The 17894-nt window shown below is 35.1% G+C and overlaps 1 protein-coding gene across 1 annotated transcript in view; it reads left to right on the forward strand.

Moving 5' to 3' along the window:
- Nucleotides 1-17894, forward strand: part of ADGRB3 (adhesion G protein-coupled receptor B3) — a 1326607-nt gene that overhangs the window by 1020829 nt on the left and 287884 nt on the right. Inside the window, exons 17-18 of the mRNA XM_053710414.1 lie at nucleotides 14611-14737; nucleotides 15850-15953. Of these exons, the coding sequence (XP_053566389.1) occupies nucleotides 14611-14737; nucleotides 15850-15953 (231 nt within the window). The remainder of the gene's footprint in view (nucleotides 1-14610; nucleotides 14738-15849; nucleotides 15954-17894) is intronic.

The following is a 17894-nucleotide window of genomic DNA, read 5'->3' on the forward strand; positions in this document are numbered from 1 at the left end:
ACAATGTTACTTCATGGTTATTTCACTATTATAGGCATATAACACATATTGAGGATGACCACAATTTATTGTCTGATTTGTTTTGTGGCAGATTTTCAGCACTTTTAATTGTAAAATTATCACAATCATGAGAATTTGGAAGTTTCTCTAAGCTAAAAGTTGCCAAAAAAGGCATATTTTTTACATGAAGCCAATATCTTCTCAGCAATCACAATCCATGTTCTCAATACTTTTCAACAGGTTTTCAAGATCATTTCATACACATTTGAAATCTAAATTCTGGAAATTGCCTTTTTGACATATTTTTTAAGTATCCCAAGATGATTTGGAATACTTTAGTAATGTTGTACATGTGCAATAGTCTATAATGTCCACAGTCAGCATTTTTAAAAGTGTATTTGTATATATGGTCTAGATTCATTAAAGCACTGTTTATTGTGAATGTATAGTCCATCTGCAGTGGGCAGGACACAAATTTACATATGTATATGTTCATGTGCTATCCCATAAAGCTAACAAAATCTGCAAGAAAAGCAAAAAACAGAAATCATGAGAGCAACATCTAGAAATAGCAACATCGTTTTTTGTGATTGTCACTTTCAGTTCTTCCGTATTCATAAATGTGATTTAAAACGACAATTGTGTCTTTTTGACTGGGATTTAACCGTTTCATCTTGTTTATTTGTAACCAAGATCTTTCCCACAGTTTTTAAAAAAAATCAGAAGTCCCAAAAATTGTGTTTTTAATAATTTCAATTAACAATATCCATAACATCATGTTACCATCTTCTTATAATAATTCTGCAGGGTTTTCTACAGTAACATTTTCAGTTTTGCGAACATTTTGCAACTACATTATTTAAGTGGAGTGAACCTCATCACTTAGGGGTTTCATGGTTTACAGGATGAGGACTGATACAATACGATTTTAGAACATGAGATACGTTACCGCAACTTTCTTATAATATAAATTAATTTCCCATAGTGTTGTTCTTTACTTCAGATGTAAATCTCACCAAACCAGAGGTGCTTTCTCAATCAATGATTGTAAATAATAATAATAATAAAAAAAGACTTTTAAAATATTAAAAGTGTTAATATAATCATTGAGTAAACCTGCCAAGTGCATTCATGCCTATATATGAATGGCATTTAGATTGTTTACTAGTTATCAGGATGGATTTGGATTACAATAGGTTACTCTCACACATGTAATTGATGATTTCCCTTATAAGGTGTACAAAGGGGTTAATTTAAAACAATTGTAATGTAACCATTAGAGATGTGAAACGGCCATTGTCTACAACAAGTACTTAACACATTTTTGGGACCTTTTCAAGTAAAAACTCGTTTGCAGCTGTGAGGTTTTACCAGCCGGATCCATTTTGGAACATAATCACATTACAAAAAAAGCTTCCTATATTGGCTGAAACAAAAACCTCCTTATTAGGTGCCAATATCAGAAAGATTGTGATCAAAAACATTTTGCATTATCTACTCAATGCACTAGTTTCATATTGTTTTATTAATAAATACTTCCAATAATTATTTACAAAGCAATATTTTCACTCCAATTCAGTATTAAAAATGCAAATAAAAATACATGTATACATTACAGTAATTATTTCCTATTAACCTACAATGCAAAATTAAAAGTAGAAAAGCCATTGGATCTTTTATTTTGTTTACATGGAACAAAATGGGAATACTAACATGTTTTAAATCATGTTGTACATTTTTAGAGGTATTATAGTATACTACAGTCCTTGGATATGTGGAGAATAATCTATAGTTCAGAAAAATGTCATGTTTACAGATAAGAGAAATGGGAATATGTTGTCATAACTAACTCTCGTTATTTATCTTTTAAGACACTTTGTGGTTATGATGTGCTCCTGCAATGTCTAAAGAATCATCTACTGTTTCAGGAGCCTTGTTTATACATAAACAAAATCAAAGTATATTTTAAATGTATGTCTCTGTTTTGTGCTAAATAATCTATTGTTAATCATGTGAAAAGAATGTTTTGAAATAATTAAAAAGACTATAAGAAATGCAAAGATTATTTGTGAAAATACAAAGAAGATCTTTAAGCTCTTTAAAACAAATTTACAGTCCTCTACTTATTAAAGGGACAGTAAATATAAGAAAGTTTTTTGAATTTATAAAATGCATTTGAACTTAATGTATGCTGTGCCTATATCATGTGTTAAAAAAAATCTTTAAAATTAAAAAGTAAGTTTAAAAATCACTGTAGGGGATGTGCATGGGATGCCCTCAGCTCTTGTATTTTTTGTTTTTCTTAATTATTTGAAGTAGCCAATTAAATTGCCTCCAAACAATCTGATGACTATATTTTTGGCTAGCGCACAGGTTTGGTTCTTAATCTATATTGTCACAATCAGGAAAGTTAAGGTGAATTGGTCCAAGACAGCTTCTTTTTATCCTTTCCGTAACCTCAGAGGTTGTGGGTGTCAAACATCATGGACTGATTTGTCCAGGATGATTGAAAAGCTAGGTCCTCAAGCATGTGGGTGCATAAGAGTAGGGCTGCACAAGAAAATTATTCTGCAATGTAAAATTCCAACAGCAAAAGCGGCATTGAAGGCTCTGTATAAAGGAAACAATGGCCCCTACTTATCAAGCCTACGACTTTCTAGCATTCGCCGGCACCAATACGCTGGCCTAAGATCGCCTAACATCGCTGCCGCAGACCTGAATACGTTCACCAAAATTATCAAGAAAGCTGTCAAAAAGCCGTGCACCAAGTACGGAGCGATGAGCAGCGGACTGTTGTTAACTAACAGTCATCGATCTCGCTGCTCATCGTCTTATTAGCAGCTTTCTTGGTACCCTGTCACTAAGCACCCACACTAAACTATACTGTTTTACGCCCTATACTGCCGCTCCCGGACCCCCCCGCAACTAAATAAAGTTATTAACCCCTAAACTGCCACTCCCGGAGCCCACCGCAACTCTAATAAAGTGTTTAACCCCTAAACCGCCGCTCCCGGAGCCCACCGCGACCTACATTATATGTATTAACCCCTAAACCACCACTCCCAGAGCCCACTGCAACACTAATAAAGTGTTTAATCCCTAAACCGCCGCTCCCGGAGCCCACCGCCACCTACATTATATGTATTAACCCCTAAACTGCCACTCCCGGACCCTGCCGCAACGAAATAAAATGTTTAACCCATACACTGCTGCTCATGGACCCCGCCGCCACCTACATTAAATTTATTAACCCCTAATCTGACCCCCCTACACTGCCACCACCTACATTAAATTTATTGACCCCTAAAATCCCGCCCCAAATGTCACCGCCACTATATTAAATTTATTAACCTCTAACCCTAACCCTAACACCCCCTAACCTAAATATAATTTAATCTAAATAAATATTCCTATCATGAAATAAATTGTTCCTATTTAAAACTAAATACTTACCTATAAAATAAACCCCAAGATAGCTACAATATAACTAATAGTTGTATTTATTTTAACTAGGTACAATAGTTATTAAATAATTATTAACTATTTAATAACTACCTAGCTAAAATAAATACAAAAGTACCTGTAAAATAAAACCTAACCTAAGTTACAAGTACACCTAACACTACACTATCATTAAATTAATTACCTAAATTAAAATAAATTAATTACAATTAAATAAAATTAACTAAAGTACAAAAAAAACAAACACTAAATTACAGAAAATAATAAAATAATTACAAGAATTTTAAACTAACTACACCTAATCTAATCCCCCTAATAAAATAAAAAAGTCCACCAAAATAAAAAAAATTACATTACATTACAAATAGCCCTTAAAAGGGCCTTTTGCGGGGCATTGCCCCCAAAGTAATCAACTCTATTACCTGTAAAAAAAAGTACAGTATTCCCCCAACATTAAAACCCACCACCCACACACCCAACCCTACTCTAAAACCCACCCAATCCCCCCTTAATAAAACCTAATACTACTCCCTTGAAGATCACCCTACCTTGAGACGTCTTCACCCAGTCGGGCACAAGTGGTCCTCCAGAGGGGCAGAAGTCTTCATCCGATATGGGCAGAAGAGGACCTCCAGATGGGCAGAAGTCTTCATCCAGGCGGCATCTTCTATCTTCATCCATCTGGCGAGGAGCGGCTCCATCTTGAAGACATCCGACGCAGAGCATCCATCCAGACCAACAACTACCCGACGAATGAATATTCCTTTAAATGACGTCATCCAAGATGGCATCCCTTGAATTCCGATTGGCTGATAGAATTCTATCAGCCAATCGGAATTAAGGTAGGAAATGCATCAGCCAATAGGATTTTTCCTACCTTAATTCCGATTTGCTGATAGAATTCTATCAGCCAATCAGAATTCAAGGGACGCCATCTTGGATGACGTCATTTAAAGGAATATTCATTAGTCGGGTAGTCGTCGGTCTGGATGGATGCTCCGCGTCAGATGTCTTCAAGATGGAGCCGCTCCTCGTCGGATGGATGAAGATAGGAGATACCGCCTGGATTAAGACTTCTGCCCGTCTGGAGGTCCTCTTCTGCCCAGATCGGATGAAGACTTCTGTCCCTCTGGAGGACCACTTGTGCCCAGCTGGGTGAAGACGTCTCAAGGTAGGGTGATCTTCAAGGGGGGTAGTGTTAGGTTTTATTAAGGGGGGATTGGGTGGATTTTAGAGTAGGGTTGGTTGTGTGGGTGGTGGGTTTTAATGTGGGGGGGTATTTGTACTTTTTTTTTACAGGTTATAGAGCTGATTACTTTGGGGCAATGCCCCGCAAAAGGCCCTTTTAAGGGATATTTGTAATTTAGTGTAGGGTAGGGATTTTTTATTTTTATTTATTTTTTTATTATATTAGGGGGATTAGATTAGGTGTAATTAGTTTAAAATTCTTGTAATTATTTTATTATTTTCTGTAATTTAGTGTTTGTTTGTTTTTTGTACTTTAGATAATTTTATTTAATTGTAGTTAATTTATTTTAATTTAGGTAATTAATTTAATGATAGTGTAATGTTAGGTGTAATTGTAACTTAGGTTAGGATTTATTTTACAGGTACTTTTGTATTTATTTTAGCTAGGTAGTTATTAAATAGTTAATAACTATTTAATAACTATTGTACCTAGTTAAAATAAATACAAACTTGCCTGTAAATTAAAAATAAACCCTAAACTAGCTACAATGTAACTATTAGTTATATTGTTAGAAAAAAACACAATGGAAAGAGGCGCCAATGGTGCAGGTCAATGGTGAATCGTATATGCTGCTGATACAGGACGAACACATTATACTCACTTGTATAAAATGCAATCAATTATGCCCATAGAGGTAGGCTGGATTTCTACAGCAGTCCAGCTAGCTGATCCAGAGGCAGCTCTCTAACGACATCCAATAAAAGTCAATCTGTTAGAAAAAGACAATAGATAGAGGCGCCAATGGTGCAGATCAATGGTGGATCTTATAAACTTCTGACAAGAGATGAACACAGGGTACTCACATGTATAAAAGGCAATCAATTATGCACATAGAGACAGGCTGGATTTCTACAGCAGTCCAGCTAGCTGATCCAGGGTAGCTCCAAAGTGCAGGGGGTCATCAAACCCAAACTGTATACCAACAGGGTATGAGGGCAGGATACTGAGGTTAGGGATCCTCACCCTAAAAGTAGCGTAGCAAAAGACCATACACAGCACATAGAGTTGGTAAAGTTAAAAACAAATTTATTATAAAAGTTATAAAAATACACAACTCATGTTAGTGCCAATAAAAGTTATGGCTAGCAGAGAAACAGTGCGACGCGTTTCTCAGTTAAAACGTTTCCTAAGGTATGGTCTTTTGCTACGCTACTTTTAGGGTGAGAATCCCTAACCCCAGTATCCTGCCCTCATACCCTGTTGGTATACAGTTTGGGTTTGATGACCCCCTGCACTTTGGAGCTACCCTGGATCAGCTAGCTGGACTGCTGTAGAAATCCAGCCTGTCTCTATGGGCATAATTGATTGCCTTTTATACATGTGAGTACCCTGTGTTCATCTCTTGTCAGAAGTTTATAAGATCCACCATTGATCTGCACCATTGGCGCCTCTATCTATTGTCTTTTTCTATTAGTTATATTGTAGCTATCTTAGGGTTTATTTTATAGGTAAGTATTTAGTTTTAAATAGGAATAATTTAGTTAATAATAGTAATTTTATTTAGAGTTATTTAAATTATATTTAAGTTAGGGGGTGTTAGGGTTAGGGTTAAACTTAGGTTTAGGGGTTAAAAAATGCAATATAGTGGCGGCGACATTGGGGGCGGGAGATTAGGGGTTAATAAATTTAATGTAGGTGGCGGCAGGGTCCAGGAGCGGTGGTTTAGGGGTTAATAAGTATAATGTAGGTGGCGGCGGGGTATGGGGTGCAGATTAGGGGTTAAACACTTTATTAGAGTTGCGGTGGGCTCAGGGAGCGGCGGTTTAGGGGTTAATACATTTATTAGAGTTGCGGTGGTATGGGGGGGCAGATTAGGGGTTAATAAGTATAATGTAGGTGACGGCGGGCTCCGGGAGTGGCAGTTTAGGGGTTAAACACTTTATTTAGTTGTGGCGGTGTAGGGGGGGCAGATTAGGGGTGTTTAGACTCGGGGTACATGTTAGGGTGTTAGGTGTAGATGTTCCCATAGGAATCAATGGGATATCGGGCAGCAGCGAACATGAGCTTTCTCTGCTGTCAGACTCCCATTGATTCCTATGGCATCCGCCGCCTCCAGGGCGGCAGATTGAAAACCAGGTACGCTGGGCCGGAATAGTGGCGAGCGTACCTGGTAGTTTTTTGATAACTTCCAAAAGTAGTCAGATGGTGCCGAACTTGCGTTCGGAACATCTGTAGTGACGTAAGCATCGATCTGTGTCGGACTGAGTCCGGCGGATCGTATGTTACGTCACTAAATTCTAATTTTGCCGGTCTGTAGGGTTTGATAACTACGGCGAATCAAGCTCGCCACAAATACGCTGTGGAATTCCAGCGTATTTGCGGTTGACAGCTTGATAAATAGAGGCCATTGTCTGCCTGCACTTTCAGAAATTTAGATCCTTAGAGTAAATAAACAGATTTTGAAATTAGATGATGTAATCTAATCCTTATTAATTTATTGTATGCAATCGTTTCATATGAAAAAAGTGAATGTATTATGAACCTGTTTGTCAATTTGAGCTTACTATTTGTACTGAAAAGGTTAGGGTCCATTGTTCTTTGGCATCAGGACAAGGTTGGAGGATTGAAACTCACAATTGTTTTGTCATGATTCAGATACAGCATACAAATTTAAACAACTTTGCAATTTACTTTATTGATCAAATTTGCTTCATCTTCTGTGTAGCTGAGACAATGACAAGAAGCAGTGTGTAGTCACCAGCTAACTATCTCCCAGTAGTGAATTGCTGCTCCTGAACCTAACTAGTTATGCTTTTCAACAAAGGATACCAAGAGAATGAAGCAAATTAGATAATAAGGGGTCAATTTTTCAAGCTCTGTACGGAGCTTGATGCCCCGTGTTTCCATAAAGACCACTGCTCCATAACCTGTCCACCTGCCCTGAGGTGGCAGACAGAAATCAACCCGAGTACGATCGGGTTGATTGACACCCCCTGCTAGTGGCCGATTGGCCGTGAATCTGCAGGGGGCGGCATTGCACCAGCAGTTCACAAGAACTGCTGGTGCAATGATAAATGCCGACAGCGTATGCTGTTGGCATTTATTGATGTGCGGCGGACATAATATGCTACATTGTATCATGTCCATCCACACAATAATAAATAGACCCCTATAACTAAATTGGAAAGTTGTTTAAAATTATATGCTCTATCTGAATTATGATTTAAGACATTTTGGATTTCATGTCCCTTTAAGCACTTCTTTGCTAAGGAAGGCTGGATTTTAGCATTATCCCATTCTAATCAAATGTTCAATGTTTTTCAGATATTTGACATTATCAAAAGAAAAAGAAAAAATAGGCAAAGATTCTATTATAAAATCTAAAATATTAATGATAACATTTGTTCTGCAGAAACATTGGAATGACAGAACAAATGTCAAGGGGAGCATTATTTCTGCAACTCAAACTTCAATATCCAAACAGTAAAGTAAGCTAGATTTAAAATGCCTGGGATATACACAGCACATCCTAAGGTTTAATCAAGACTACACATTAGATAGAAATATGAAAATGCAAAACATACCTTCAGGCTTTTATGTTGCTGTAGAAAAATGGAAGTATAATTTTACAATATCAGGCATATATTGCTTAACCACTCCATGATTTGCTTTGTAATGAGACATGTTGTTTTTATTATTTGTAGTAAACCTTTCCACCACAAACGTAGAAATAAAAAGGATACATATTTTGTCATGGGGATTTTTGTTTATTTACTAGGTGTTATATTTTATACCATGCAAAATGCATTTAAATATGTTTTACAATACTAAATTAAAAAAACAAAAACAAAACAGTGCTCTGCATTAATAGCTATGAACAAAGTTCGGTAATGTTGATTATGTTGTTTTACCTCTGGATATTACTCATGTGGAGACAAATTTTGTTAACTTTTTTCTTTTGGCTGTGTAATTTATACACATTATTTAATTATGTTGATTACAGAGCATTATTTATTTCTTACTGCTTAGAATATTATTAGGGAAAAAAAAGGTTATTAAAAATAGAGAAATGTACTTTAGCATGTTTCTAAATGTATGTTTATATTTATTTCCATTCAAATTATGCATCTTGACTGTTGTGATAAAATTGGTTATATATACTCTAAGGTTTAGATTTTGATGTTAAAGGGACACTAAACCCAATTTTTTTTCTTTCATGATTCGGAAAGAGCATGCAATTTTAAGCAACTTTCTAATTTACTCCTATTATCAATTTTTCTTCGTTCTCTTGCTATCTTTATTTAAAAAGCAGGAATGTGATGCATAGGAGCCGGCCCATTTTTGGTTGAGAACCTGGGTTATGCTTGCTTATCGGTGGGTAAATGTAAGCCTCCAATAAGCAAGTGCTCTCCATGGTGCTAAATTTATAAAATCAAATTAATAGCTATGTCAAGAATTGCAGAATGCACACACCTAAAAGATAGTATTGGTAAGCATATGTCAGAGCTGTAAAATAGAAAGAAGCATACACAATTTTATAATCTCAAAATTGCAAGGAGAATTATTTTCTTAAGAAATTAAAAAAAAAAAATTGTGCATTTGTGAAGCTGCAATATACCAATTATTTACAACCTTGCCTGTCACATAGCAATGCAGTGAAGCCATCTTTGAAAGCAAGGGTCTGAAAAATAATCAGCTTGTCTGTATACTCCAACATGCAATATCCCCCGCACCCCCCCAGGAATATGCCCTTGCTTATAAATTCTCGTGGAAAGGTACATTGAGGGGTCGATCAAAAACCTTTAGAAAATAATTGTTTAATGAGTTTGCAACAGAAAATCATAATAAAGTTTATGGAAATGTTTGTAGATAAATCATTTGATACATTTTTCTAAAGGATTGGGATTAACCCCCAAGTGTGAGATGTTCACTCACACACATTGAGACTAACTCACAGAAACAAACACACACACTGACTCAGACAACCATTAATTCATCATACACTTGCTTAGGTTGCTGCACATATAAAATTGTAGTGGAACATAAGGCAGCTCAGGGACACCCAGAACATAACACCACCTTTACCTTGACCACAGCAAAAAAAAACACCCAAGAAAGAACCGAAATCAACTTTTATTGATCAACACATCCACCAAATAGTTACACAGTGATTGTTATTTTTCTTTTAACTACATTGTTGTTAAATGACTGTGGTAAGGCATTCAAAGAAAATGTTTTTAAATAAGGATAGATTTTTTTTTTATCAACCTTTTAACAAATGAATGGTATATTTATTACAAGGCTATTGTATTGCTGTGTTGGTAATCTTTTACAGTATCTTTCAGATGCATATATCATGGTAAACGCTTATATACTGGTGGCTATCTCAAGTTACCTCTTTTCCCTTGGTGCCAGTATAATGTACTAGGGATACAATCTAATGCAGGTGTATATTAGATAACAACATTAAACAGACATTAAACACATTTCATTTGCCTCTCTTGAATTGTGGGTGCCACCATTCTGGAATCTAGGTTTCACTGCAGGTACCTGAAGCAAAGTTGCTGCACATGTGCAATAATGTCAGCTCAGGAATGCAGTGAATGCCATATTAGTGTTTAACATCCCTTCAACTAATCAGAATAAATAGATACAGGTATGTTTGCTTTCATGATCAATGTATCCCTTACATATAGTGGTATGGTCTGATTCACCAGATACATATTATACATACTATACTAGTACAAAGCACTGTAGAGTAGATTTTAATAATAAAATTCTCTAGACTTCAAAATTTTCATCTAAATGTTTCCAGTCCACACCTTTAACACCTTCCCCATTGGACATACCTATATGTGATTCCTAGGACACAACTGTACTCTCTGGGTTTCATGACCCTTACAACTTATTGTAGCACCTTCTTCCACCCCTCCACCCACCTAAAGCAACATCAGTACACCCAATTAATACCCATCACTATATCAGCAGCTTATAGCTGTTGCAACACCACTTCATCCAAGTCATACCCATTACCAGGTCAGCAGTTTATAGCTTTCACAATCTGCCCCTGATTAGTCATTGCTCTCATAAAACTTGACCCCCCAAAAACCCAGTTGACCATAGTTATTTCCCCATTTCAATACATTAGAAATCCCCTGCCTACATATTCTATAACAACTCAAGTTACATGTTTTTATTATTTTACTAAGTTGTTCAAATCCATTAGAAAACTATAGAAAACATGAGTATTCCAGGCTTTCCGGGGTGAAGTATTTAGGGATTTTAAAGACCCACAAAGAAGCAAAGATATGAATCCACTACCAAAGAAGTTACCACAGTCTATTTATTCTGCAGTAATTGTTTTTTCACTTAACCTTTAGTATTAATTCCTAATGTGTGCTATTAGCTATTTGATTTAATTTTGAATTGTAATTTTATTTTAATTTAAAAGTGGGATTTGAGCTGAGAAAGCAAAATATAAAAAAGGCTACACAAATAGCAAAGATATTTGACTCAGAACAGGCCAATATGGTTTCTCAAGAGTTCAAGATATGAGACTACCACTGTCAACGTGTCCATATAAAACCATATGGAGCATTACATGCAGGAATTCTGATTAATTGGAATTTGAAGTGAAAATGTCTGCATTAGAATGTTTTTGTGTGAATGTGACTGAGAAATCGTTGATGTTTGAGCAAGAGTTTGGCTATGAGTTAATTTTTCTGTTAGCCCTTCTAGTGATCATCTTTGTCTGAATACGTGTGTATGGGTAAGCATGTCTGTTAAATAACTATATCTGTCACTGTGATTGAGTGATTTTATATTGTATTTATTTATTTAATGAATCTTAGTGATGGTATACATTATAATATATTATTGAGTACATCTCAATGTTCTTTTCTGTTTAGTGTTTGTCTCAATGAGTGTGAGTGAATGTATAGGAGGGAATGCTTGAATGTAAGAGTTTTTGTTTGATTATGTGAGTGTGCTGAGTGCGCATGTATAGTTCTTTTTTCTGTTTGCATGTGTGACTTGGTTTGCTTCTTCCTGTGAGTGTATCTTCTGTCTTGTTGCACGTGTGCATGAAAGTTTTTGTTTAGGTATATTGAGTATATTTTTCTGAGTCATTGTGTGAGTATGTACATTTGAGTGAACAAGCTATTGCAAGTCATTAGTTCTGTATGGATCCGAAAAAAGTAAAGCTAAAACTGAATGTGTGAATGAGGATAAGTATAAAGTATGGTTTACTCAAAGGATATAACTGCAAATAATGTGTGTTTCTAACAGTGTTAAAGGGACACTGAACCCAAATTTTCTCTTTCAGAATTCAGATAGAGCATGCAATTTTAAGCAACTTTCTAATTTACTCCTATTATCAATTTTTCTTCATTCTTTTGCTATCTTTATTTGAAAAAGAAGGCATCTAAGCTTTTTTTTTTTGGTTCAGACTGTGGACTGACCTTTTTTTGGTGGATGAATTTACCCATCAATCAAATAGTGGTAGTGACCAAGCGCTAAGGTGTGTACCTCTAGCTGTGCACACATAGCTTCCTAACTAGCCCTGATGAGAACAAATGATACTGGTGTGTGTACAGCGCCTATGGCCGAGGAAATAATGTAAAAGGAGATAGCTGGCTGAGTAGACAGTGAATGTGTGTTGTGTTGCACAAAACTGTCAAATATTACACTTAAAAATATATTTAATAACCATAAAAGTCAAAATTAAAAGTTAAAAACTATTCATGGATCCATGAGTAATACATTTATCCACCAATCAGCAAGAACAATCCAAGTTTTTCACCAGAAATGGGCCGGCATCTAAACTTACATTCTTGCATTTCAAAAAAGATACCAAGAGAATTAAGAAAATGTGATATTAGGAGTAAATTAGAAAGTTACTTAAAATTGCATGCTCTATCTGAATCACAAATGAAAAAAATTGGGTTCAGTGTCCCTTTAAGAATCTGAGACAGAGCATAACTGAATGAATATATATAAAGAGAAAGTGTGTTTGTGTTTGATTTTTAGTGTATGTTCCAATACCATTTTGCCTATGTGAGTGATCATCTCTGTGAGTGCAATTGTGAGTATGCCCTACTGGCAGAATGTAAGAGTAAAGGAATATGTGATGGAGTGGTTATTTTACTAAACCTTTTGGTTGCCAAAGTGGCCCGCATAGCAAATCAATGTGATATGCTGTAGTATTCTATGTGAGGTGCTTCAGTCCCATCTGATGGGCAGCAGTATTACTGCTTTGCAATTAATTGCAACCGTCTCTGAAAGACAAATGTTTATTGCTATAAATGACATCAAACCCCTTTCTCTGATAAGCAGCAAAAAGTTTATTGCTGTTCATTGTGTTTTGACGCACTCTAGCGAAGAGCCAATGGGTTAATTTCTATGCAATGAATTCTAGAACTTGCTTACTGCCAAATTGGTTAATATGTGAGGTTCTCAGTTTACCTTATTTATAAATAGCAGTAAACAGGGTATCAAATCTATAACCTTGGGTGTCACAACTCAGATTTTCAACATGTTGAATACCCACCACTGCTCATCTAACACTCCACATATAATGGTGACTATCCACTTTGTAAATTACTTATTCATCCTTTATAATACCTCTGTGTGTTTATACTTATTGGTCTGAAACTATATTTACTTTTGTGGCACTCATTTTGCCAGATAACCAGACATTTGAAGTATGTTTATAAGAAAGCATATATTTTGTTTGTATTTATATATATTTTAGATATTGGGAATCATAAAAAGCCATTGGTATCCCTCATGAGTAAATTAGATTGTTCTGGTATGAAAAAGCGCTGGTAGTTCATTGCTACAAAGATAGCATTCTGATTGTTGCAAATGTATCAGTGCTGATATAAACTGCAATGTACCACCATTGTTAGAAAGAGAATTTGGAGATGTCTGCATAAGTAGAGCAATCTGCTGTTTAAGCAAAGCTTATGCAGATAATATGACATGCAGACCCCCACATTTACTACTCAATTGCTTTTGAAGAAACATATAATAAGCATTTTTATCAGCAGTGCATCGTGTCACTTGCCCAGTATGTATAGAATAAATGGAGCTGCATTACAAATTACTTTTTTCCCCATCAGGGTGCAGTGTGGGCTTGAATGGGTTAAGTCACATTATCAAGTGGTGGCATGGAAGGCTTTGTATTGGATGAGAGCTGGTGGCCTTGGGATATTGCTTTAGTAAAGGGAAAATAGCAGGAAGAAGCCATGATAAATTAAGATTTAGCTCCTTTTTTTTTTGCTAGTGAGACAGCATTTATTAACAATTAGCTAGCAAGAACCATCTCACTATAACGTTTCCCACTAATGTCCCATCTCTCCTGCCTAAATATTTCCTTTTTTCCTTCCACCCCCTCCCCTCAGAGGTAAAGCAGGCAGTGTGGAGCAATCCGACGCTGCCTGTTTCCAGGGTGAATCCAATCCCCTCCCCCTCTCTACCACCTCACACATCCAGCTTGCTTTTTAATTAATACAGCCAGACTATTCCTGACTTAACTATAATAATAATAATAACAATAATACTTATCCCTAAATAAAAACATGCTCTCCTAAATGTGGCACCGAGTCAACCTCTGTTTGAGGGCAAACAATCAGCACAATTCTATGTAGAATGTATGAAGCAAATCCTTCTTCTGCAAGAGGTTTCTGCAGCTGCTGGAGGGCTGGACAGCTCTGAGCAAGTAATCAGCACCAAGCACGGTGGACAGCTCCTTGCACGCAGCCCAGCCGTGTGTTCCCCCTACTTAGCATTACATCTGGAGATGCATCCAAATGAAGTGTTATTGAACAAGTAGAGATCGCTTCTTTGCTGGAAGTAAACAGCGCTCTCTCTATTAGGCTGCGGCTTTTTTTTTTATTTCCAAGGATTTAGCCGTCAGGGGTAATATGCTTCTCTTTCTTTTATCTCCCCCCTTGCAGGAACGACTCTTTCGGAACCTGGTCCACCCAAGGATGTAAAACTGTGCTTACCGATGCATCCCATACGAAATGCTTATGTGATCGTCTCTCCACCTTCGCCATTTTGGCTCAGCAACCCAGAGAATTAGTAAGTAACAAAACGAATATAATCAAAGTCGGTACATTATACAGTGTGTGTTTTGTGATATTTGGAGATTACACTTATAAACACATATTTATTTGTCCAGAACGTTTACTTTTTTCTGCCATGCAGTAGGATTTCAATTAAGGATTCTGTGCTATAACTCAGTTATTTATATATATATGAATCAGGGCTATTGCAAATTCGAATAATCTGGTTTATATGATTTGGTATTGAAATACAGATATCTAAGGAAACGTTGAAATCACTATGGTGATTTTTTTTTTGCTCACATTAAACCTTTCTGTGGATTGCAGCAGAATACTGTTGGTAGCCAATGGAATGAGAAATCCAGATTGCTAAATAGATAGATTGCAGATATTTTCTAGACATTTACAGTAAAATTGCCTTATGTTTGCTGAATTCCTGCAAACAGTATTGTAACACTGGAAGTTTAAAAAAAATTAAAGTAAAAGACAATGTACAGTGTACACAATTTATAGAAATATTTCTAATTGTACACTAGCATTTAAAGAGCTCTGCAAGATATCCCAGATATATATTTTTAACTATAATATTGTTTAAGAGCTTTACATCGTGATGAAAACATAAAAAGTACATTAGAGTCATACATATGGCCTGTACTGAAATCTGTTTTATGGGAATGATTTATACATTGATTAAATATAGTTGCAAATATATTTTAGAAAAAAATATCTACACATACAAATGCAAAATTATTTTTTGTAAGTGCATTGTCTTACTGATTAAATGTTTTTATAATTACTCATTAATATTATTTGTTAATCCAATTGATTTCGAAGTATTCATGAGTTTGTTTAGATAGACATGACATTAATGGAATGATTTCTGAACATTTGAGAATATGACAGCAACTAAAAGTTAAAAAAAAGTTTTACACCTATGCAGCACAAATCTATTTGGCACAACAAAAATAATGGTATGCTTTATCTATTAATCCACACTACTTGTAGAATCATTTGATTTTGGATTGTTAGTTGTAGACACTATTACTATTAGGCTTGTGTCTGTCATTTCAGCTCTTAGTGTTTACATATATAACTTTACTTTAAAAACATATATTTTCTAATCTACAGATCATGGAATCTTCAGGTACTCCCTCAGTAACTCTAATCATCGGCTGTGGTTTGTCTTGCTTGGCCTTGATCACCCTTGCAGTTGTTTATGCAGCACTATGGAGGTACATATCTGATCTGTGATGCTATAATGTAAAAAATAATTCAGTACAATTGTATTGGCATTGATCTATGGCAGCTTTAAATCATTTGTGAGTGCATTCCTAAAATATTAACTTTATAATATAATAAAGGAATGTAAATCCATCTTACTAATTCATACCTGTTTACTGAAAGGAGTAGTGCATTCTTTTCTGTCAAATTATACCAACATTTTATGTGGATGCACTGAAGAAGTGCAATATGTATGTGCATGTGTGTGTATGAATATATATATACACAGTATATATGTGTGTGTATGTATACAGACATTTTCATGTATGATAGAGCATTTAGTTTTATATAGCATCTGATTATAAAATGTTCATCCAAATATCATTATAAGTTAGAAACAATAACTAAAATAATAACAAGTTATACACCTTCTATAACTGTATTCTTCCTTCCTGTGAACTTAAAGTTCTGACTTGAATTAATTCTAACATGTGCCATATATGTTTTACATTATGTTTAGACCCAGTAAGAGAGGCATTTTCTGCTAAGTCCCTCCCATCTTTTTTATGGAAAACACTGTAAAATGTGTATACTGAGTTAACAATTGTAATTTCTCTTCATATGACAAAAGTATTAATTTATAGTTAAGTAAAGATAAATTATGCATTACATACCTTTTTGTATATCTATCTATCTATCTATCTATCTATCTATCTATCTATCTATCTATCTATCTATCTATTTATCTCTCTATCATCTATCTATCTATCTATCTATCTATCTATCTATCTATCTATCTAACTATCTATCTATCATCTATCTATCTTTCTATCTATCTGTATCTATCCTTCCCCTATAAATGTATTCTTCTTTATATCTGTTCTATCTATCTCTCTGTTTATCTAAACAAGCAGATTACTACATACAGTCTGGGGGCCGGTTTAATTGCAAAACTGCATATTGGAAGGTTATCAAGTTATAGAAATGGCATTATTGAATTATGAAATAACTTCACCAACATATGATGTTCAAAATAAAGAAAAGACCAATTTTTATTAATTGCGTTGTTGTATTGAACAAATCCTGTAAAATATATTTCTTTGGTCACTAGTAATGTAATATCTGCACATACATGGTAATACAAGGAAAATCATGATTTTCAAGTTTTATAAAGAGAAAGGAAAAATTTGTGAAATTGAATCAATTATATTAAGACTGGATACCATAATAACATATGAACTGCTTAGATACAGGAAAGCTGAATATTAACTTATACAAATTAATATAATAGATCTATTTAATCCCCACCTTTACAGCAAGATTCATGGCAAGATCTAGCTACTGCCAGTCATGATGGTCCTTTTGTGGAGAATGGATAGATTTAGGATAAATTCTTCCCAGGCATAGCTCCAAACATGATTAGGATGCTTTTAAATGGCATGGCTTATTAAGCCAAAATGCATCACAATATACTAAAAAGAAAGTGATGTTTACACTTCATACCAAGAACACAGTTAGCTGCTTGCTCAATGTGATATAATTTTGTATTTTAAGAAATAGTTATATAAACTCAATGTAGAAAGGTGTGTTCTTCTCTTAAAGTGATATGAAACTCACATTTTCTCTTTTATGATTCCGATAGAGCATGCAATTTTATGCAAATTTCTAATTCACTCCTATATGAACGGTACTGAACCAAAAATGGGCCTGCACCTAAGCTTACATTCCTACTTATTCAAGTAAAGATACCAAGAGAATTAAAAAAAAATTATAATAGGAGCAAATTAGAAAGTTTCTTAAAATGGCATGCTCTATTTGAATCATGAAAGAAAGCATTTGGGTTTCATATCCCTTTAAGCATTTATGATATTTATAATGCTTGATCTGTGGCTCACATCATTAAAGCTAATCAACAAACGAGTCAGGCTATTTAAAAGTTTTTTCATCAATGC

The sequence above is a fragment of the Bombina bombina genome, chromosome 4 (assembly GCF_027579735.1).
Source record: "Bombina bombina isolate aBomBom1 chromosome 4, aBomBom1.pri, whole genome shotgun sequence".
NCBI classification, from domain to species: domain Eukaryota; kingdom Metazoa; phylum Chordata; class Amphibia; order Anura; family Bombinatoridae; genus Bombina; species Bombina bombina.